Source organism: Zophobas morio, unplaced genomic scaffold, assembly GCF_036711695.1.
Source record: "Zophobas morio isolate AGI-343-1 ecotype UQ-CSIRO unplaced genomic scaffold, CSIRO_AGI_Zmor_V1 ptg000108l, whole genome shotgun sequence".
Taxonomy (NCBI): Eukaryota; Metazoa; Arthropoda; class Insecta; order Coleoptera; family Tenebrionidae; genus Zophobas; species Zophobas morio.
The window spans coordinates 2,257,373-2,280,107 of record NW_026972213.1 but is presented as its reverse complement, the minus strand read 5'-3'; the positions used below and the strand labels follow the sequence as shown (position 1 = coordinate 2,280,107).

The following is a 22,735-nucleotide window of genomic DNA, read 5'->3' as shown; positions in this document are numbered from 1 at the left end:
ACTTTGTGAAAGCATCTATTGCTGTGATTAAATAGGTGCTTTTCCTACAAATTTTTACAAACGTTCCCAAATGATATGCACTGATCAAATTTGAGTGTGCATTGGATTCGGACCCTTGTCAAAGGCAGACAACAAGCTATGTATCTTTTGACATATTTTGTCTTTTTTGCAAACCAATAGTATTTGCTCATAGCTTCTATAGTTTTATCATCTTTTAAAGTAAATGAAGAACCTTCTCTTCACATGGATACGAAATGTAGTGGTGACTTAAATTCAATTTATGCGTCAAAATAAAAAAAATAATCTAAAATCTAAACAGATGCCTGATTTATAAAAAAACGAAATTCCCAGGATTAGTTTCCACATATAGTTCAGGTCAACCATCATAGGTGATAGGTGCGTGATTGTGCGATCCCCGCTTTCACCTGGTATTTGGTGAGCCCTTTCCAATTGTTAATTTGCGAATTGGATTATTGTTATTCCTGTTTGATGGTGTTCATATTTTTGTATTGATATTGGTGCATCTTCGGTTGTTTTCTGGGAATTCAGTACTTGTTTTCCCAGTAACAAAGTTTGGATATCAATTCGAGTTTTATTGTAATTTTTTGCGCTGATAACGGATATTTTTGCGGAGGTGAAGTACTGTGGCATTATACTCGCCCCAAGGGCGAGTATAATTTATTGTATCTAAACAACATACGCCCAGTCGAAATGGAGACGTCTACGACTTCATTTCCGGCAAGGGATCAGGCTATAGTTCTAAATGCAATTAAAGATTTAAAACTTATTGATTATGTCGTGGCTGTAGGGGATATAGTTGCGCCTAAAAATGTCATATTCGCGTCCCATATGTCGAACGATAGAGTATGTATATATTTAAAAGAAAAATCATATGTTGACTTAATCATTTCAGATCATCAAAATATTGTCGTTAAGGAAAATGTAGTCAGTGTGCGCCGGCTTATAAACCCCGCTAAACGTATTATCTTTTCTAATGTGTGTCCTTCGATCCCTCACAAGATTGTTGAGGATTTCATCAAAAGATTGGGTTTTACCTTAGTATCTAATATATCCTTTTTGAGAGCTGGCATACAAAACAGTGAATATAATCATGTTTTGAGTTTTCGTCGTCATGTTTATGTCCAGCCTAATGATTCAGTTGAACTTCCATCTTCGTTGATATTGAAGTATGATGACACGAACTACCGTATCTTTCTAAATTACGACGACGTTTGCTTTAAATGTAAGCAGGTTGGTCATTTCGCACAAGAATGTCCCTCAACCTCAGGTAGTTCAGATACTTCTTCTCCCACTATTTTACAGGCAAATGACACTTCACTTGAGAAGTCGAATAAGAGATCTAATGGGGATGTGGACGAGGACCGTCCTGATGACGAAGAGGAAATGGAAGGTTTTCAGCCTCTAGATCTGAGTAAAGAGTTATCTTGTGAGGTGGAGAATGTTTTATGCTCTAGACAAACCAAAAAAATTAAAACTTGTGACTCCACTGAGAGTTTAACTTCGACCTCTGATTTGATCCAGCCCGCTAAAGATTTAATAGATAACGCCCAGTACCCGCTAAATTTTGAAGAGTTAACCCGATTTGTGGAGAAAGCTGTTGGTGAATTGGATATCTTAGAGTTAATACGAAAATACACGACTGACGTAGAAGGGGTCTCTGCTATGCTATTCGATATTTTTTAGCTGCTTACTCATAATAGCGTCCGCAATCGTATTAAAAAAATTAAACTTAAAATTAAAAAGGCGCTTGCTAGGCTTGCAGATAAAACATCTAATAAAGCTACGGATACTGTGGCTGGCCCCTCAGGCGGTTCCTAATAGGGATTCGATTTCGTTTCTTTTCTTTTTTTTTTTTTCTTTTCAAATTCAGTTTTCAAAATAATTCATCTGTTAAATATTTTGTTGGCAATTTAGTATACACTAATATAGCTTCCCTGATGGCAAAATATACGACTTCTCTGTGCTGGTGCAATCTTTGAAACCGACTTTTATAATGTTGTCAGAGTCGTGGCTAAGCCCTGCGATTCCTGATACATTAGTGGCTATAAACGGTTACTCTTTTTAGGAACGACCGGGACGGCAGAAGGGGGGGCGGTGTGTGTATCTTTGTAGCGGACTTGATTTGTTCCAGTTTCACAATTAATATCTTAAGCTCGGAAGTCGGCAATAATGAAGCACTATTTCTCAAATTATCGAACAGTAGTATCTCATTTGTGTTAGGATGTATAGTGAACCAAGACCTATAAGGTTATATGGCCATCATAAAAGTAGTTGACCGCAAATAAATACCCCCTTTGTGTGGTTCGCACTAAGCTTACCGGTTGGCAATAAATCATCTTCTAAACATTTCTTGCTCATATTTAACAGGGCCGGCTTTCAAAGCGAGTGGTTATTTCGGAACCCTCAGCGGCTGCAGGTAGTAAAGAAATAGTGGAGTGGTGGATTTTCATATTTAGTGAAAGCCGCCCCTGAACGAAACCACAAGAGCCGGTCGAGCTGCAGTGGACACGTTATTTACGACCCTAAAACCTTTTCTATTGTAAACAACTTAACTTCGACACAATGGGATGATTTTATGATGGCCATATAACCTTATAACTCTTGGCTCACTATATATACAGACCCCCAGACTCTGCAATTGGTGATGATAGAAAACTCTTTACGTTTGTGTCAAAAATTACCGATAGCTGCGACAGACTGATTATCGCGGGAGACTTTAATTTACCTGACATAACCTGGCCTCTTGATCATAACGCTAATTTTGACGCTCCTTCCCAGTTGTTGCGTGATGTACTGATAAACAGTCATCTAGAGCAAATTATTACTAAACCGACCCGTTATAGAACGAACCAAACACCGTCAACCCTCGATCTAATTATCACCTCGGACGATAAGTTACTAGCAAACTTGGATTATCTGGATCCTGTTGGTAAATCTGATCACGTGGTGTTAAAGGTAGAAGTGCAAATCTGTTTTGAAAGACGAAGGAGGATTACCTCTACTTGTAGGGTTATTACGAATTATGAGCTGGTCAACAGAGATCTGTTCAACACTGACTGGTCCACCATTCTTGTGGAACCATCTGTAGAAGACAATTGGACTAGATTTAAGAAACAGCTTAATTCTGTGGTGACCAAACACACAGTTTCCGTAGTAAGAAAACAGTCTTCAAATAAGCCATGGACCAAACAGATTCTCAAACTTATTAGAAAAAAAAGGGCGCTGTGGCGATGTTACAAGCGCACTGGTAGGGAGAGTGATTACAAGGCACACAGAGTGTTTTCAAACAAAGTTTCTGCTACTATAAGAGATGCCAGATGCAACTATGAGAAGCGCATTGCTGCTTTAAAAGATGTGAAATGTTTTTACAAATACGTGCGGTCTTCCTTAGTTGGGCCTGTGAAGACCCCTCACCTAAGAGACGTAAGTGGACGTATCACTGAGGATAGTCAATTGGTCGCTAATTTGTTTGGGGATACGTTTGCTAAAGTTTTTACAGTTGACACAAATTCTAATCTCCCTACTGTACAGACACCCCCAAATTCCACAACTATTACTTCCGGTGAATTCTCTGAGGTAGCAATAGCTAAAAAGATATCTAAACTGCGCATAACCAAATCTCCTGGACCAGATAGCATTACCGTGAGTCTTCTCAAAAAGTGCCAATGTTTGTGCCAAAACCTTTAAAGATTCTAATGGAGCAGTCATTTGAGTCGGGGACTCTTCCTCTTGAATGGAGGTCCGCGGTGGTGAAACCCATATATAAAAAGGGTGATAAGTTTGTTGCTGACAATTATAGACCTGTCAGTTTAACGTCTCACGTAGTCAAAATCGCTGAATCCATTGTTTATGATGTGTTGATAGAGTTTATGATTAACTGTAATATACTCCCTACAGAGCAACACGGATTTGTGCCTGGTAGGTCTGTTACTACAAATTTACTCTGTAGTCTTGAGGACTGGACCAAGACGCTTGATTCCGGCGAATCAACTGATGTTCTGTACTTGGACTTCTCGAAGGCCTTCGATCGAGTGCCTTTGCGACATCTTCTACTTAAACTCAACCATTTTGGCGTTCGTGGAAACCTTCTTCGCTGGATAGAGGCTTTTCTTTCTAATCGGTTGTTCAGTGTTAAAGTGGGTGACGTATTTAGTACGCAGAGAAGAGTGCTGAGTGGAGTTCCTCAGGGATCGGTACTTGGGCCCCTTCTTTTTGTGATCTATACCTCCGACATTAAATATTCTTTGAAATCCCCTTTTGTAATGTATGCGGATGACCTGAAGATCTATAATAAGAGTTGCAATTTCACTGTTCTGCAAAATGACTTAGATGTGGTTGCCAATTGGTCGTGTACATGGTTGCTGCCTATTAACTCCGCAAAATGCGTCGTGCTATATACTAATAGTAGCCGAAATCCAAAGCATGATTATCATGTGAATGGCACGCAACTGTTCAAGGTTGACTCTTATCGCAACCTGGGTGTAATGGTGTCATCCTCTCTCTTGTGGTCCGAGCACATAGCTGAAGTAGTTAAGAAGGCGAATAGAATTATATTTCTTATTAGTCGGACGTTTAGGGCTATTACAATATCGATGTTGTGATAACCCAAACTTCCCGCCTTAAAAATTGACCTTGAAACAGTTTGAAAGGCCCGCAAAAATTTAAAAATTCAAAGTTTGGCCTTGGCTGTGATCGTCTAACAAATGAGAACCTACGTTGTGTGTTTTTTTTTTTTTGTGGTTTTGAAAAATGGCGGGAAGAAGTTCTTTCATACAAGTGCATACACTGTCGAGAGCGCAAGAAATAATAGACAAAATTAGGAGCCTTCCTAAGGAGGAAAAAGAAACGAAGAACGACAGACGCTCGATTTGCCCTTCTGGCGAGTCCGCAGGGCCAAGGCATCATCGGTCTTCATTCCCCAAAACCCCCTGGGGTTTTATTCACCGACATATTACATGTCAAACACCCTAAGATATGTGAAAGAAAAACACTCGCGAATTGACAGACATACACATATGAAAACCGAACGAACACAAGACCTACACATATGTAAATTGGATGGCAGAACCCGAATCATTATGAGAGTGTGGCGATCGAACAAAACATAGAACAAAATATAGCAATTTCATTTACGAGCACAGCAAAATACCCAGAGGGGGCGTTGTAGCGCAAGTAGAGGTTGGGACTCCTGATCGTCACTGTTCTCCCCCACGACGGTGATTCTATCTACACCAACGCCTGCTCACACGCATCTCTCCATTACGAACGTGCCCTGCGAAACGAGGCGGTTACGATCGCAGATCCGTAGTGGGGTCTCGACTATTGGGCCAAGTCGACAGCGTTAAAGACCCGCGATCGCCCCCTGAAGCTATACAAACCCGCGGATTTGTGCAGGTGCCGCGATTGATCCCGTCAGTTTGAGAAGAAGTCGCGCGCCCCACGTACACTACGAGTTATGTGTTATTTACTTCAATTTCTATTTAGATGTTCAATTTCTATGACTCTAATTTTAAATGACAACCGAACAAGAGTTAAAGTTTCAACAAAGAGCAATAAACCACATTTAAATTCGCCACACACTCTTACGAAAATTCAACAACAAATAATTCTTAATTGAGATCAAATTTGGACATCCGATAATTTATATGAGAGAAACATTCATCAACAAAACATTTACATGATCAAAACTTAGCAAAGATTTATAAAACAAAGATCTGGTGTGAAATAAACTTGTGCAAATAAAATATCATGTTAGGTCAAAACTGTAGAACATGGAAATTTACGTTCAATTAAAATTATACAGCAAAGAAAATTACTGAAGCTAAAATTGTGAGACAAAGACAAATTGCATGAGGTGAAAGATTGTAAAGTTAACAGATTTACATGTGATTAATATTAATCGGTGTCCAGTCAAGTTATTGGTTAAAATTCAAACGTGAAATTATTTAGCTGCATTGTGGGCCATTATTACACATACATTTCCCCAAACAAAACACATAAACAAACATGGCAGACAAACTGCAGTTGCAAAATGGCGTTGGACGAATTCGTCATTCCAAATAATAGGCGTCGAAAATATGCGATGCAAAAATACGATGAATCCTGTGGCGTTGTATAAACGATGTGCTAAATCCAAAGAATAAAAGGCACGTCCCCCCATGACCCACAATGTTGTTATTTTGTTCAATAGATTCAGTTAAAACATGTGCTCGATCAAAAGAAACAAATGGACGCTTCAAAATGGCCGCTGCCTGAACAAAGAACGGTGAAAATAACAACTCGTTTGCCGCCATCCAAAATACAGATTTCACAAATATAGCTAAATAAAGCATGGCCCGAACTAGAAATCACTCCCTGTAAAGCCCTACTGCGATGGATTTTAAATGAAAGGTAAAAAACGAGATTAGTGAAAAAAAAGCGCACGCGTCGAAGTGTCACGAGGTCAGAAGCATCGTCGGGGCTTGAAACTCGCCGCGAAACGGGTGTTCAAAACATACCTCTCCAAAGATGCGAAGATTTCGACACGGCTTACCGCCAACAGGAACACAAAAACCTCGTCGTAAGAACGGTGCGAAATCAGGAACACCCAATGGCTCAACGGGGCCGCTAAGTTTTCCAATGGAACAGATCAACACTGGAAACGCAAAAACAACAGCAAAAGGCACAGAATAATTCACAATCAAAAATACAACCTGTTGCTCGAAGCGCTCGAAAAGAAGTGGTCTGTTCTCTCCAAGCGATCAAAAGGAAGTGGGTGATCTTACACGAGACAAAAACACCCTAACATTTGCGCATGTCTGTTTCTTTGGGGTTGGTTGCCAACCTTCTTTTCTTCTTCTCACCAACTGTTTCTTGCGCGCGCGAAATTCATTTGAAATTTAAAAATTCGAATTGGATCCTTACAATGTTCATCAATTTATATAAAACGTTAGTTCGACCAGTTCTAGAATTTGCCAATAATGTATGGGCACCGTCTCTGAAAGGCGATATTGCATTATTGGAGGGTGTACAGCGTCGTGCCACTCGTTTGCCGTTTGGGAGAGTTCGCCCTTCATATGAAGGGAGACTGGCCCTAATGCACTTACCTTCCTTGGCTGATAGAAGGGTAAGGGGGGACATGATTACAACATTTCAAGCGCTTACTAACAACAACTCAGTGATATGGTCCTTTTCTAAGCTAGACATGCGTGGTCGGACAAGGGGTCATTCCTTTAAATTAGTTAAAGGTAACTTTAAAACAACAGCGAGACAGATATACGAGTACATTGTTAACAGGGTGTTTGGTAAGTGGAATTCTTTACAAACGGAGGTTGTGTTGAGTGACTCGGTTTTAAGTTTCAAACGTAGCTACGATCAGTATAACAAAGTGTAGGTATTAAAGATGCGCGGGCACAACAGGCTTAGGCCTCTGCCCGATCGCAGTTTCATAATAATATTAATAATAATAATAATAATTTCTTTATTGCAGAATTACAAGCCATCCTGTTCCTGCAAAGTTGTTACTATAGCAATGAAGCAGCCAAGAAAACCATCGACACGTATTTTACAATGAAAACGCTCCATCCCGAGATTTTCAGAAACAAGAATACTTTATCACCCCTTTTTAACAAAACCATAGAAAACAGGTAATAATAAACACGCATATGTCGATTTGATTCCTACCTGTTCATTCGTAGCCTCGCCACATGTCTTCCTAAAAAAACACCAGAGGGTTAGACAATTATTTTCTTGAAATTAATAAATATAGATGTGGACAATTTAAATTTTATAGAACAGATAAATACTTAGATATGGCTTGCATGTTACAATTGTACCAAGAAGGCACGTCCACAGGGCATGTGATTGTTGCTGATCTGAAAGGAGTCGTTTTTACGCATTTGACTAAAGTAATACTTGCCGGACCAATAGTTCTAAAAAATTTTCTTCAGTATCTGCAAGAAGGGATGTCTATACGATTAAAAGGATTACATTTCATCAACATTGCACCATTTATGGATAAAATATTGGCTTTGGTAAAACCCTTGAAGAAAATGGAACTCTTAGACGTGGTACCTATCAGTATTAAGTTTACAAAAAGGCACTTAATTATTTTTAGTTTTAGTTGTATCTGCACAATACATTGGACGAATTGGTGAAGTTTATTCCTCTGGAATGCCTACCTGCGAATTATGGTGGTTTCACAGAGGACACATCAAAACTACACGGTATAAAACATTGTCTGCAAATTGTGTGACGAAAGAAATATATTGTTCCTGATTACAGAGAGAGCTAAAGATAAATATTTTACAAATTCTACATTTTTTGAATGGGAAGACAAATAGACAATCGACAAAAGTAAAAGAGTAGGTCCATCAGACAGCGTGAACAACATTTTTGGAGTTGAAGGTACTTTCAAGAAGCTAAATTTAGACGAACACACTTTTTTATATTTTTTTAAGAAATAAAATGGTTGTAAGATATTAAAATATTTTTGTTTACGATATTTTGAATACGTACGTGCACAATGTTGCTTGAACGAGATAGTGACAAATATATCATCTTTCATCCCTTTGTGAACGTGAATACCGTTTAAGTGTGGTTTCTAAAGAATAATAGCGAGAAAGCAATAAAATACGATCAAAAAAAGCTACAAGTTTTTGAAAGTTTACAATTCGAATACAATCTTAATTCTTAACTTTTTATAAACACATTACCGTAACTGTTATGACTTTAAAACATTTTTTAGGTGGTACCATGATATAAATGTTTTATTCATTACTGTATTGGAGTTTGTTTCACATGTGGATTTGTTTTTCAAAAGCCATTTGTCGATATTTATGACCTGCAGTTTTTTTTTCGCTTAATATATTTCAAGTATGACGAGTTTGTCAAAACAGTCCTCCACAAATTTATCTCAATTTAGTTAGCAACACGTTTCGTGGAATCATCCAGGGCGGTTTAACTATTTAGTCTAAATTTTCTTTGAAAAAAATTCGAAACTTTGTTAAATTTATGCTCCAAATCTTCAAATTCCAAACACGATTCCAAGTATTTGTGGGCTCCAGATAACACGAACAATTTGGAATTTGCACGCAAAATCTGTTCAAATTGAATTTATTTAAAAAATAGAAGCACAACAATCTAAACAATAAAATATTTAGGTACATATTTCTAAAATGATCTAACAAGGAGGAACAAATTAATTGTTCAGGAAAACGATGATTTTTGGAATGGAAGTGCATCGTTAAAGTAACCCTACTTACAAAAATTGATCTAGAAAGAAAAACAAAAAAACGTACACAACAAATCTGTTAACAAATCTAATTTCAACACAACAATCACAATTACATATAAATACCATTAAACGCCCTAATCTTAACTAATTATTTACAAAATCATTTTCATTTGTCGCTACCGACTTTGTTCTTATAAAAATGGGAAAACTAAATCTAGTTTAATAAAAATAGGGGAGACATTTATTTTTTTTACAGTCCCAATTGAAGGAACCAATATGACTACTACCTAGACGCTACAAGCTACTTTTAATATTAAAACCCTAACTGAGAACTTGCACAATTTAAAAGATTGTGTTTTGTGAAGGGATATGGGATGGATCCACCAGCGTAACTAAGAATTACATAGTATTATAAACAAAATTGTAAAAGAGCTTGTTATATGGCTTAGGCAGAATAGCACCGTATTGGGCCCCAAGGCACACCTTACATGGTCACAATTAAGTGTTAATAAAGTGGTGCATGCGCAAGATTATAACGGGATTACATCGTAATATGATGCAAATGTGCGCTTAGACACGCCGGTAGATTTGCCTCCAGACTTGACCCCATTTTTACATCCTCAATAAATAGTTGTTTACCAAATTGCATTGGCGGAAAAATTACAACCTAATAAAATGCAAAAACCAACAATTCTGAATGTACAATAAGCCGCTATTGTAAAAATAGGGCGAACAGTAAATTCTTCTGAGATAATAACACAGCCTGTGTTTTAGTCAACAGACAAAATTGAACTTTTTTTAGAATGATGCAAGTAACAATATATATTCTCAAGTTTAAAATACTAATAATACAAGAAGAAATGAGAAAAGGACAGCGACAAAAAGATAACTTTTAGGAGGTACAACTGAAATAGTACAAACTGGGAGTTCAGCAAAGCAGTATTTTTTCGTAAAAAACTTTCTTTGATCAACTTATTTTCAAAAGTATAGAACAGAAAAACTTAGCTAAATCAGTACTGCATTAGAGAATACTGAAAACGGATATTATGATTGATAAAGATCTCCCTTTTAGCTCATATTTTGTATTAAGTTGTTTACCATTATAATATATTAATGAATATTACTTTTTTCAATACAATTTAAAAAAGTTTAATTACCAATAACCGGAATTGTAATTAACTTTATTAACCTTCGTATTATTCTTCGTCCAAACTTGAATCTAATTAACTATATTTAGAATTGTAAAAATCACGTTTATGTAGCTTTTGACGTGGTTGAGAATTGCTTTTTGGACTGACTACTAACTAAATATGACAGCTATTTAAACGCGCTGAGATCTTTAAAAAGTTTCAGCTTCCAAAACCATACTTTAGAATGTAGTCTTAAATTTAAGAGCGATTTGTGTGATACCACCTTAATGTAGTTCTAAAATAAGCGTCCTTTTAAAAGCAACGCCTCATGCAAGTTCCCAATTTATAAAACAATTATACGCTACGTTCTACCTTGTATAATTCAATATATTTTATAAATTCATTGAAACGTGTCTGGTTATAGAAAATTGTTGTGTTTGGGCCCCGTTTCTACAACCAGACTGTAAACCTCCAACTAAAAAAATATCACAATAATAAAGTAATGCTTTGCGCTTAAAGGGCCACCTTTGTGATGATAACTTTGGCATTACACAAAATGTCGTGATACGTGTCATACTAAAATTAAATAAATCAACAACACACGATAAAACATTCCCCATTCGTGCTACAAATTAAAAATTGCTATAAATACAATGCTGTAAATAATACCCTTGCGTACCGTAAATTTAATTCACAGTCTCCGCGTTCAACCTCCAAAGAAAAACAAACTAATGGCAAATTAGATGACTAGCATTCAACATTGCTTTACCAACAAAACCATGCGCAACCCGAAACTACTCTCCACATTAAAACAAAGAATAATTTACACGTTATTTTAAAAATGATAAAAGGCGAATAAATAGAAAAATGTGCCCTAACTAATCGCTAAAATATCATAAATTAACTTTAAAATTCTTCTTATGTAACTCCTCCGTCTCCGCTTTCAGTTTGAGTAACTGGTCTTGCAGAAAATCGGTGATTTGTTTCCTTGCTTCCACATCGGTGGCTTTCCTATCCTTCAGCTGCCTCACCATCTCCGACAGGTCTATGGGATTTCCATAGTTGAAGGTCAGATTCTTGCCCAATCGCAGAACGTAGGGAGGCTCGTTCGGAAGGACATCGTCCATGCCGATGTGCCATATGGGGACGACGATGGGCGTGATAGGAGATTCGAAAATCATTCTGCCGACGCCCCATTTCAGTCTCATGTTTTCTTTGGTCATGTTCACTTTACCTGAAAACAAAAGCGACGAATGTTATTGAAATTTGTCAATGGATGATGGCTAACCTTCTGGGAAAACGTGAACCCAAGAGCCCTTGGCCAACTGCTCTATGCAGAAGTCGACGGCGTCTTGATATACGCCGGCACCCCTTATAACAGGGATGCATTTACCCAAACTGAAGAAATACGAATGCTGCGCGCATGTAAAGCAGATGTCATGGGCTGCCAGTGACCATCGCATCACGAAGGGACGCATGAGATGACGCCATTTTAGGGTCCCTGAAGAGGAAAATTTCAACATCAAAGAGAGTAAAAAATACAGCAATTAATATTTATGGAGGCCCATGAGAACTTAAACGAGAGCTCTTTTCTTAAAGGTTGTAGCAATAAACAGCTTATTTAACAAAAATTCTATAATACATAAATATAAAAAGCCTTCACGGAAAAAAAAAATGTTTAAATCTAATTTAAATGGACTTAACTAAGAGAGATGGAGAAATTATACCTTTTTGGTGTTTACATTCCGCCCTCAACAGCTGTTGAGTAATATCAACAAATTTTTAAAACCTTTTCTTCTCGTGAATGCATACATATACGAAAACACCGTGATGTTAATTAAAAATAAATAAATAAATTCAATACCTCAGACAAAGTCCAATACAACTCAATAACCACAATTAAGGATTTTCAACATCTGTGTAATTTTAATCAATAGAATAATTACGTATTGAAGTTAGTCTCAAAACCAAGTTTCACCATAATTTCGCAGAACATACGATTTACAAAAGGCATAATTTCGGGAGAGTTAATTTCCCTGAACTTTATATTATAAACTTCTTGATAATATCAATTGGGTCATCATTAGAGTTCCTAAACAGCATTGAGTCAGTCTGTTCGGAATTTTATGTGCAATTATACAAGGTGTTTGAATCGTTGTTGCCATTGTTGATAATACCAAATCTAAATTAATGTAATTATCCTTCATGTTTTTTTTTTCGTTAAATAATTAACAAACGACGCAAAAATTAAGTACCTCGAAAGTATATAAAAAAATTGGTATAAATTTATTTCGACAGAACTTCCATAGCCCCTAAAGTACAGTCGAACAAATACAACTTCGAAAAATTATTATCAGCTTTAACTTTGAGAATTCTTTTTTTTTATCTTTATAGGCAGTTTTTCCACATATTTTTTTTATGACGTCATTAATATTTTAGCAAGGGCACATATATCAATTTAGTATTCACTTTTCAAGATTTCTAGGTCTTCCAGATTTTTCACACTTTCTAGATATTTCCAGATTTTCTAAAATTAATAGACCCCAAGAGTCTTTAAATCTTTGAAATTTTTGGAATTTCTGGAATCTTTGAAATCTCTGAGATGTATAAGATAGTAATTAGGGTGTTCAAGACCCCTAATACTTGTAGGATTGATAAAAATTAAAGCAAGCATTCATCAGATTTTTAGATTTTTAGGAATTTTTGAAATATTTGGAACAGAATTTTAAAAACCTCTTTAACGTTTGAATCCTTATAGAGTATTTAGAATCTTCAGTGTTCAGAGTCCTTAGAGTCTTAACAATCTTTGGGAATTTTGGATACGTCAGAATTACTAGAAATTTTAGAAAGTTTATAATTTTTATAATTTCTAGGAACATTAATACTTCCAAGATCTTTACAATTTTTGAGATTTTGTTGGATGTTTCTTCTATTTACAACCTAAAACTTTCGTTTATTTAGCATCTTTGGTGCCTTTAAAATTCGCAAATTTTAATGTATGACACCTTTAATAAAACTTTTAGAATTTTTGAAAGGTTAAAAACTTTTTAAATATTTCAAACATTTGGAATTTTTAGAATATCTGCAATCTTAAGATTGTGTAAACTTTTGCAATTTTGAAATTCAATATTTTTTATTTTCTTTTAATTTTTGGGAATGTTCGTAATTTGCAGAATTTTTAAAATTTCCAAAATGTCCAGATTTTCCAAATTAGCCCAATTTTTCAGATTTTTGGAAGTACACAAAATTACCAGAATTTCCACATTTTCCAAAATTTCTAAAATTATCAGGCTCCCGTTATACCAGAATTTTGAAATTCAGCCTTCTCCAATATTTTTAAGATTTCTAGGTCTACCACATTTTTCCCATACTTTCTAAATTGTTTCAGATTTTCTATAATTTATAGATCTAAAAAGTCTACATCTTTGGAATTGTTGGATCTCTGGAACAGTGTTCAAGATTTATAAAGCAATAATTAGGGTGTTCAAGGCTTTCAGTGCTTTTAGGATGTATAAAAGTTAAAGAAAGCATTTTTCTGATCTTTACGATTTTTAGCTCTTCAAGACTTTTGTTTTCTTTAGTCTTTGGAATTTTTAAATTCTTTGGCATTTTAAGAGTTCAAGCGATTTTTACAAGTTTTAGAATCTTTGGCTTATTGGAATTTCTCTTTCAAGTATTCGAAACAGAATTTTAGCTTTTGACCCCCTTAGAGTCCTTAGAGTCTTTAGACCCTTCAGAACCTCTCTCTATGGAAATTTTGAACACTTTGGGAATAACTAGGAGTTTTATAAAGCCTAAAATTTCTGCAATTTCTAAGATCATTAGTACACTCAGGTTCTTTAAAATTTTTAAGATTCTGTTGGATGTTTTTTATAGACTCGTAAGTGTCTTTACGATTCGCAGTTTCTAGAATCATTAGAATTTCTACAATCATTAGAGCTTTCAGATTTTCATTATTTTTAGATACTTCTATCTCTAGAATTTTAAATATTATTTTTGATTTTTAGGATTTTTATCATCTTTCCAATTTTTAAATATTTGGAATCCCTGAAATCCTTTTAGAATTTTTTAATCGCCGACTTCTCTAGCTTTTTTTAATTTTTTGAAATTCCTGAAATCCTTGTAGTCCTTAGAGTTTTTAGCATCCTTAAAAGCCTTAAAACCTTTGAATTTTTGGAAAACGACTAAACCGTTCCCGATTTAATCATTAAAATAAATTGACTTTTATAAGTCACCCTGTATAAGAAACTTTTAATGCAGTGATAACTCACAATCATCATTAATATATGTTAATTAACAGAAAACATAACTTTATGCTAAAAATGTGGGAAAAAAAGTCATAACACTGACAGCGTAGAGTTATAAATATTCAAGTGTCCCGGTTTTTTTTGTCTGGCGGCGTATTATAGACCGATTTCAACCTAAAATCTTCGAGAGTATCATTGATAAATACATATATCGAGATATTTTTTAAACTCTGAACATACTTATAGTCTCTATGTTTAATTTAAAAAATCACAGGTCAATGCATTGGAAGTATGCAACCAATATCACATCAAAAATTCTTATTTGATTTTGAAAAACAAGAAATTCCAAAGTAGTTGGTCATTCTTAATGAAGAGGCACAATGTAGGAGTATGTTGTTTTAGAAAATTTACCTAACATTTACTATGCAAAATTTTTAGGTGACATCAGCACATAGTTGGTGGCGACACTTCGACAAATTTTTTACAACGTTTTACCATTTACACGATACTCCTAAAATACATATAAAATTAGACAACAACCGCACCAGTATTTTCGTTAATTCTCGATAAGAGACGATAGACAGACAGACGGAAACGGGGACCTATTGTTTCATACTCTAATAGTCATAAAACGTCGAGAAAAAATGAAAGTGGCTATTCACCCGATGGACCATATTATTTACAATTTTTGTTAACGGATTAGCTCGAATACATAACCCAATTTCTTATGCTAAAACCAGAAATAATCGTCGTTATATTTTTGTTTACACTTTTTTTAAATATAAATGTGTTTTTTATTCCGACATAACTAATAAATATTTAAACAAATAAAGCGCATATCTATTCAAAATTTGTAAAAACCTTAAAGCAATGTACGATAAAGTCAATGTCAAGTTGTAATGAAGTTTTACACTGTGATTAGTACGGCTTTTTAGTAGTGAAATTTACAGATTCAATTTAAGGTCGAATATTAAAAAAATCTCTAATTTACTATTTAATTACTAAAGGGAGATCTAAAAGTTTTCAGATTAGGGTAGACAACGGAAATATTTTTCATTTCTGTGATTAAACCTTACAAGTCAGAATTTAATCTGTCAAAGTAAATTTTGAATAAGGTTATGTTTGTTTTCCCAACCATAAATGATTAGTTAATTAGTTAATTTTAAAATCGTTGTTCCAACATTAAATCGTTTGAATCGTGGCATTCCATTTTGATTTTAAAATCTTCGATTTATTAACATTGACACTGGTGCGGTTTATTGATTTAACCAAAATATTTCTATACGAATTCCATCATCTGAAAATTTTGATCACGTATTATGCAGACGAATCATAAATAATAAACTTGAGTTGGTTAAATATGTATTAATTAGCTGCAGTGTCAACATAATTCAAATGTCCGTTAGAACATCTAAGTAAAAATTATAATATAAATAAAGATATGTGCATGGTGTTGCATTTTTGCAGCAATTCGCAAATTAATACAACTCATATGGGAAATTTTCAGATATCAGAAGGTGAGAGCGAGTAATTTTTTTTTTCGCCACAGGCACCAAAGTTAGAATAAAGAGAAATTATTATTTGAACAAAGTGCACTGAACACCGCTCTATGTAAAGTCAACCAATGGATTTCACTACTTTATCAACCAAATAAATAACTGGCAGCCACTCTGTGACTAATTTTTTGATAAGTGAAAACACGTATTGGTGAAAATCTCGAAATTAACAATGATAATTTAGACTCTTGGTAAAAAAGTTTTATATGTCGTCAAATTTAAAGTAAGGGATTTAGAGGAAAGTAATCACAAAATATTTTTTCAAAGTAGAGCAACTCAAAGTTTACATAATATTTGGATGCAGTTTAAAACGCCATTAGAATCAACGACAATATTACAAATTTTGATTTCCTGCGCTCACTAAAAATAATTATATGAATAAGAAACAAATTATATCATAGAGAGCCAAATTACATACTCGATCGTGGTATTTCCGGTTTCACGAATTTTGCTTTTGAATCAGATGATTTTTTTTACAAATATATAACGAATAACATCATTACAAACGATTCATGTGATTGCGTTATTTGTTATTACGTACATTAAATACATATCATTTAAACTATGCTTTTATAATGAAAATTGTATTAGTCCTAATGGCCAAATCAATTAAAGTAAAAATTGGAATGGAAGCACACATAACTTCCCTCTTCTTTAAAAAATTATAAAATTGATTTGGCGAAATTTTATTTTTGGTAACAATATGATAATAATATCAATAACAGTGTAAGAAACAAAAAGGCGCGAATAAAGCTATCGAATATCCTTTTTAAATATAAAATTTAAATCTTCCTAAGACCAATTGTAGAAATTTATTATATTGTATTTTGCACATTTTAAATAAATTTAGCTACCAAAATTTTGAGACGTCGGTTTTTATTTTCTGAGAGAAATTACGCTAATCTGAAAAATACAATGTAACGAAAAAGAATGGAAATCATTAAATATTTTAAAAATTGTTTACTGACTCGCATGAACTTTGACTCTATAATTTGGTTTTATCATTTTTTTATCGCCATTAATATTTAACATATAAAGTGATTTTTTTTATAAGAAGAGTCGTAACTGATTTCAGTGGTGCATTTATAACACGATGTGCTCTGAAATGCAAGGAAATATGTGGAATTTAATAAACATTCGAGTTCAACATAATATTAGTTGTGAAAAAAATTGAAATATTTAATTGTCAAAACTACCTAAAATTTTCATTTATATATAATTAAACAGAAGATAAGATACGAAGATGATGCATCACTGCAATCAGATGTACACATATTTTTCATGATATTAAACCGATAAAAATACACACATACATGTAAAAATCTAAATGAATCGCAAAACATTTCGATACTTTTTTAGTAGTTCAAAATTATCGCATCACCAAGTTTTTCTGCTACATTTTCATCGTTAATAAAATAAGACTTCTGTCATTATAGTTAAACTTTAACAATTGTTGTGCATTGCTGGCCGTAACCAACAGTGTGCAAGTGTAATCGTAAGTTTTACTATTATTGTCCAAAGTTTAATTTCCGTTATTTTTAACAAACGGATACGTTGCTGTAATTATCTTTAATTGTCTTGCACTGTCACCAAGATTCGCTGTTGAATACTAATTACAATAATTTATTCAGGTTGTTCACGAATTTTGGTAGTAGTGCGATCATTTTCAACAGAATTTGTATAAACAGGTTAGATTAGTTCATAAAATTTTAAATGAAGTTAAAATTTATAAAACGAGTTTAACGCCCGTTGCACGCGATGTTTATTATAAAATAACAAAATCAAAAAGTGATAGTGTTAAAGATATGTGCAATACCGGATCTTAAACTTTAAAAACTGTACACAAATTACATAACAGTTTATTTATATACAAAACTGTGTAAACATTACATACAAACAAAAGCATTATCAAAAAGCAGATTACTCAAACTATCCAAACACTTCCATCGGATATAAATTATTTACTAAAAAAAATATATTCAAAATGAATATGACTTCATAATAATTTTAAACACTTATCCAATCGTTTCGTTTCATATTTGCACAACAAACTAACAACGAAACTAATGAATAAATTGTAAATTATTATTCAACGACAAAGCTATTAATCAACCAATTGTTGCAGTGTAATGCATCTTAAATTGTTAAGCGATAAAATATCGTATATGCAACTTATTAAAGTAACAAATTCTAAAACAATTTAGTCGCTATTAAGAACATACAATTCTTGAATATTTGTGAATTTGTTTGTTTCAAACAACGATTAAAAACTAAAAAAAGACTTTTCTATAGTGTGATTAAAATAATAAGTACGGGTTATTATAACGCAATAATAAACAAAATGTGATGAATCGTATTTGCTGCTAGATTTAAAGTTATTACAATACACTCAAATAAAAAAGAAAAGATAGCATGGGAAGACAAAACAGATAAGTTGTTCTGTAGCTACGCAACTCATTGTGTAACAATTAACTAGATAACAAATAACAAACAAAGAGAAAATAGTAACTGAAATAGTATTCGTATTGTTATTAACTTTCAAATAAGTAATATGTTTATTGTTTAGTTCTTCGCTCTAACAACAATAAATTTCTAAAAATGACATTTTAATGTTTGTTTTAAAAAATGTTTCCCTTATCAATATGACATTAGTAAAAGATTACTAAAAATTAGACACTAACAAATTGTTTAAATAGATGGTAATAAGCACATTTAAGTGGATCATATATATACCCGAAAAGAAAATAAAAGATTGAAACAGATACGAAGTAATTCTTATCAGCAGCATTAAGAACAGGGATTTATTTTATTAATGTTTATTTCACGAGATAACAATCTTCCGATGATCCTTATCAGAACTGAGAATAAATAATTTCAGTCACCAATGAACAATATAAACTTTTTTTAAATGTACGGCAGTGTGGCTAAACATTTAATTACTTTACTTATATATAGTAATACTCTACGAATAGCAATGCACAAAGTTTTTCAGTGGAAATTCCTTTTATTCTTTTAAAGAATTGGTTAACTTTAATATGACAAAATCTGTAACAGGCTGTAAAATATTTCCAAAAAATTATAAAGAAAAAACTCCAAAGTTAGTTACACGTTAAAAAAAACAAATTTAAGAACTTTAGTTTTGTTATCCAGGCTCAAAATTATTATGTTATAAATAACCAAAAAATATTTTGCAAAACTTAGTTAACTTGTTTGGTTTGATTGTTTTTCGAATTGCTTCTACAACAAATACAACTAATGAGTTGCTCTTTTCACAGCACAAAAAGCAGAATTTGTTCAAGACTAGTGAAATTTAGCTTTTTAGGGTTTAGGTATTTCTTTGCGAAAGTACAAACTCAGGTGTTATATTTTTTCTAGAAAAATAAACTGCAATTATCCATTAACTTTAATTTGGTCTACTAGAAAGTTACCTTGACCCAAACATCTTGCACATCACACTCGTCATCACATTATTGAGCTTGACATATTTTATATAGCAAAACGATCAAAAGTAAACAAATTTCTTTCTTTCTTCCAAATACAGGTGATTTTTGAAAAATAGAAAAGACAATACAAAGTCCAATACGTTATCCAATATAATCCAATGTATTTTGTTGCGCTTTTTAATATTTGATCCATCAATTAACGAAAAATTATGTGTAAAGGAAATAACAAACCACATTATGACTCGGTCAAGTTACTTAACTACTGAATTTGTGATCTCCGGTCAATCAGTGACTTTAATTTGAAATGCGGCCGAAATTGCTCCACTATTTGGTAACAATGGTCGAAATATGAATTAATAATCTTGCGTTAATGTACTAAATTTATAAGCCAATAACAATAACACGAAGCCATAAACTTGAACACACAAAATACATACAACACCTGAACATTAATTCTATGTATCCTTTTAATAGATTTAACCCAATTATTTCAAAAATTCGTCCGTACATTTCAAAGACCACCGATGACACTCGCGAACCTGGCAAACTTCCAAGCAGCTACATTCAATTCTTTAAAGGGAACGGAGTTTTAAAAGACGGGACTTTAATATTCCCGTTCTAACAATCGTCGACAGTTGTGTTTTATTTACGGTAAAAGAAGTCGTTGTGATAATACCAGAATGCCCAATAGTTTCACGAAAATAATGGTTGTCCAAGAAAACGACTGCAGTGAAATTTTATGTTACCGATTATACTAAAACGCTGACCATACTTTATCTATTCGTCCCCTTGCAAAAAAATGATGACGTTATCTCAAAAAGCATTAAGAAAATGTCACTTAAAATGTAGTAAAATGTATAGCTTAAAACCGCATTCATAGTTCTCATTTTAAACAAAAAACAAATAACTGTTAAACGACAAATTGTTGATGGGATGACCTTTTCTAGGGATTATGAAACGTCGAGAAAATATTAAAGTAGCCGGTCACCGGATGGACCATACTTCAATATTATCTGCTCAAAAATTAAAAGACCGCTCAACCGACAAGATAATACGAAAACTCAACCCACAACAGTCGCCTTATTTAAGCAGATCGAAAAATGAGGATGCATTAATAAACCACAATCATAGACTCATATTTGACACGTGTTAGATAAAATTTATCCAGCAATATTTTGAGATGACGTCACTAGGTTTTTGGAAGGGATAAACATATAAATTTTGATTAGCGATTTGCCATACTTACGATAACATTAATACGTGCAAACTTCATAGAATTCGATTTTTACTTTCTAAATTAAATTGAAAAATGTTGTTACACAATTTCGATTTTGATACCGGAATCAGGATCGATCTTCTTTTGTAAATTTTACAAAAAATAAGCACGCAATACAAAAAATATTAATCTTAAATTAAAAATAGTATTAATTCATTTTGCACTATTTACATTATTAAACAATAACATCTTTAAATCTATAAACCACTTGAATAGATTTCACAAAGCGATAAAAATTATCACTCCTTGTAGAAATCAGATGTGTAAAGTAAAAAATATTCGGCTACACAAAATTATACTTTATAAACCTAGCGATTACACAGTATGTGAACGTGTTTTTAAATAATATAAATAAATTTAACATGCATATTAACACATACGTCTACAAAATAAATGTGCACAAGTGTAACTGTAAAAAAATTATACTCCTTGCTACGGATATTAAAAACTATATGCGAGATAATGCAAATACTAAAAGGCGATTTTAGCGTCTACAAAAGAAACGAACACTTTTTCAAATTTAATAAATATAAATGTAAAATACTAATACACTTTATTAATGCACGGAAGTTCATATAAAGGCCATTTGGACCCAATATGTCATTGTTCTCAACATTCATTGCACGCAATTGGTATACAATGGAATTCAATGGATACAATAGTAGAATCATCAAAGCCTTCATCAGATGATTATCATCAGATATTAAAAAAAAAACAACGCATCAAAATGATGCAGCAATTTTTTTTTTTTCTAAAATGAGAAACAATCGTACCCACGTAAACAATTACTGATATGGTTTATTTACTAGCTGCTATCCACACAGAAATTATGATGTGCAAAGTACATAAAATACCAATCATTGACAGGAAACTGACAACAGAAAGTTGTAACAAAGTTATAGTTCCGCTTTGAACGAAAAATAAACAAAACTCGATGTGTATTTTATAGAAAGTAAACAACTTCTGTTACAAAAAATGAAATTAAACAACCTTGGAGAGTAATGGAAACATGACATGACAAAACATTTTTAGGTCTTGATCTCAATTTTAATTTCAAAATAATTCGTTTGTATTTTACTTCTACCCACCTGCAATTCGTTTAATGAAAACGATCAATTGTTTGATAATCATGGTGTGAATCGTTTCAAGCAATAAAGTCGTTAATTAAATATGAACTGCTATAATTATTTATTTATGTAGTTCAATTACTAACTTACCCCAAAGTCCTGGGTCATCAAAGCAAGAATGATGATTTGAGACTGTTATAAGAGGCACATTTCGCGGTCGTTTGTCTAATATTGAAGTTATAATGTGATTATTGTGAACTTTTGCTTTGTTCAACCATTCTGAAAAAAATAAGTTAAAATTCGACTTATTATCATGTTCAGTAATTACGGATTAGAATCTTGCTAAACAACCCCACAGCAGCCACCGTAATCGTACTGGCGATGCTCCACAACTTGGTAGGGCTCCGAAGGTTGGGGATTATCCAGTCAATGTTATAAACCATTTTTGCACTAACTGACATGCTTAATAGTAAATTAAAATATCGTCATTATTGTTTGATTTTACTGCTTTATTAATTTAAAACCCGAATAACGGAGATATTACATTATCTTTACGTGAGCGCACGAGTTACCACTGGCAGAGGTGCAAACATGCGGACGCACATCATTCAATTGAATCAATTTTTGTTAACTGATATAGTTGATACGGTGTACGCATAAATTATATAATAGCTTATAGTTACGGGCCGCTGTTATAAACGACTTCACTGGAATAACATAACCACGGACACTGAATGGGGTGCTCCGACTTCGTTGACATTGACGTTTGACGTTTACATTT

General features: G+C 33.4%; 2 protein-coding genes across 2 annotated transcripts; one reads left to right on the top strand and one right to left on the bottom strand.

Annotated features, from left to right (window-relative positions):
• The first annotated feature begins 7,746 nt into the window (after positions 1-7,746).
• On the top strand, positions 7,747-8,496 carry LOC135144613 (uncharacterized). Its single transcript, XM_064076641.1, has 3 exons — positions 7,747-8,069; positions 8,123-8,225; positions 8,284-8,496. The coding sequence occupies exons 1-3, from the start codon at positions 7,812-7,814 to the stop codon at positions 8,340-8,342; spliced, it is 420 nt and encodes a 139-aa protein (XP_063932711.1). The 5' UTR covers positions 7,747-7,811; the 3' UTR covers positions 8,343-8,496.
• Positions 8,497-9,098: 602 nt separating this feature from the next.
• LOC135144605 (tafazzin) lies at positions 9,099-22,732 on the bottom strand. Its single transcript, XM_064076632.1, has 4 exons — positions 22,283-22,732; positions 22,105-22,233; positions 11,654-11,866; positions 9,099-11,599 (listed from the first exon to the last, which is right to left on the bottom strand). Exons 1-4 carry the CDS (start codon positions 22,413-22,415, stop codon positions 11,259-11,261), a joined length of 816 nt encoding a protein of 271 aa, XP_063932702.1. The 5' UTR covers positions 22,416-22,732; the 3' UTR covers positions 9,099-11,258.
• Positions 22,733-22,735: the final 3 nt, after the last annotated feature.

Coding starts and splice junctions, on each gene's coding strand:
- LOC135144613 (XM_064076641.1), top strand. CDS start 7,812: ATGGCTTGCATGTTACAATTGTACCAAGAAGGCACGTCCACAGGGCAT. Junction 8,070..8,122: donor AAATGGAACTCTTAGACGTG/GTACCTATCAGT, acceptor TTTTAGTTTTAG/TTGTATCTGCACAATACATT. Junction 8,226..8,283: donor GGACACATCAAAACTACACG/GTATAAAACATT, acceptor TCCTGATTACAG/AGAGAGCTAAAGATAAATAT.
- LOC135144605 (XM_064076632.1), bottom strand. CDS start 22,415: ATGTCAGTTAGTGCAAAAATGGTTTATAACATTGACTGGATAATCCCC. Junction 11,867..22,104: donor TGATGACCCAGGACTTTGGG/GTAAGTTAGTAA, acceptor TTTCCTCTTCAG/GGACCCTAAAATGGCGTCAT. Junction 11,600..11,653: donor GGTTCACGTTTTCCCAGAAG/GTTAGCCATCAT, acceptor TTTTGTTTTCAG/GTAAAGTGAACATGACCAAA.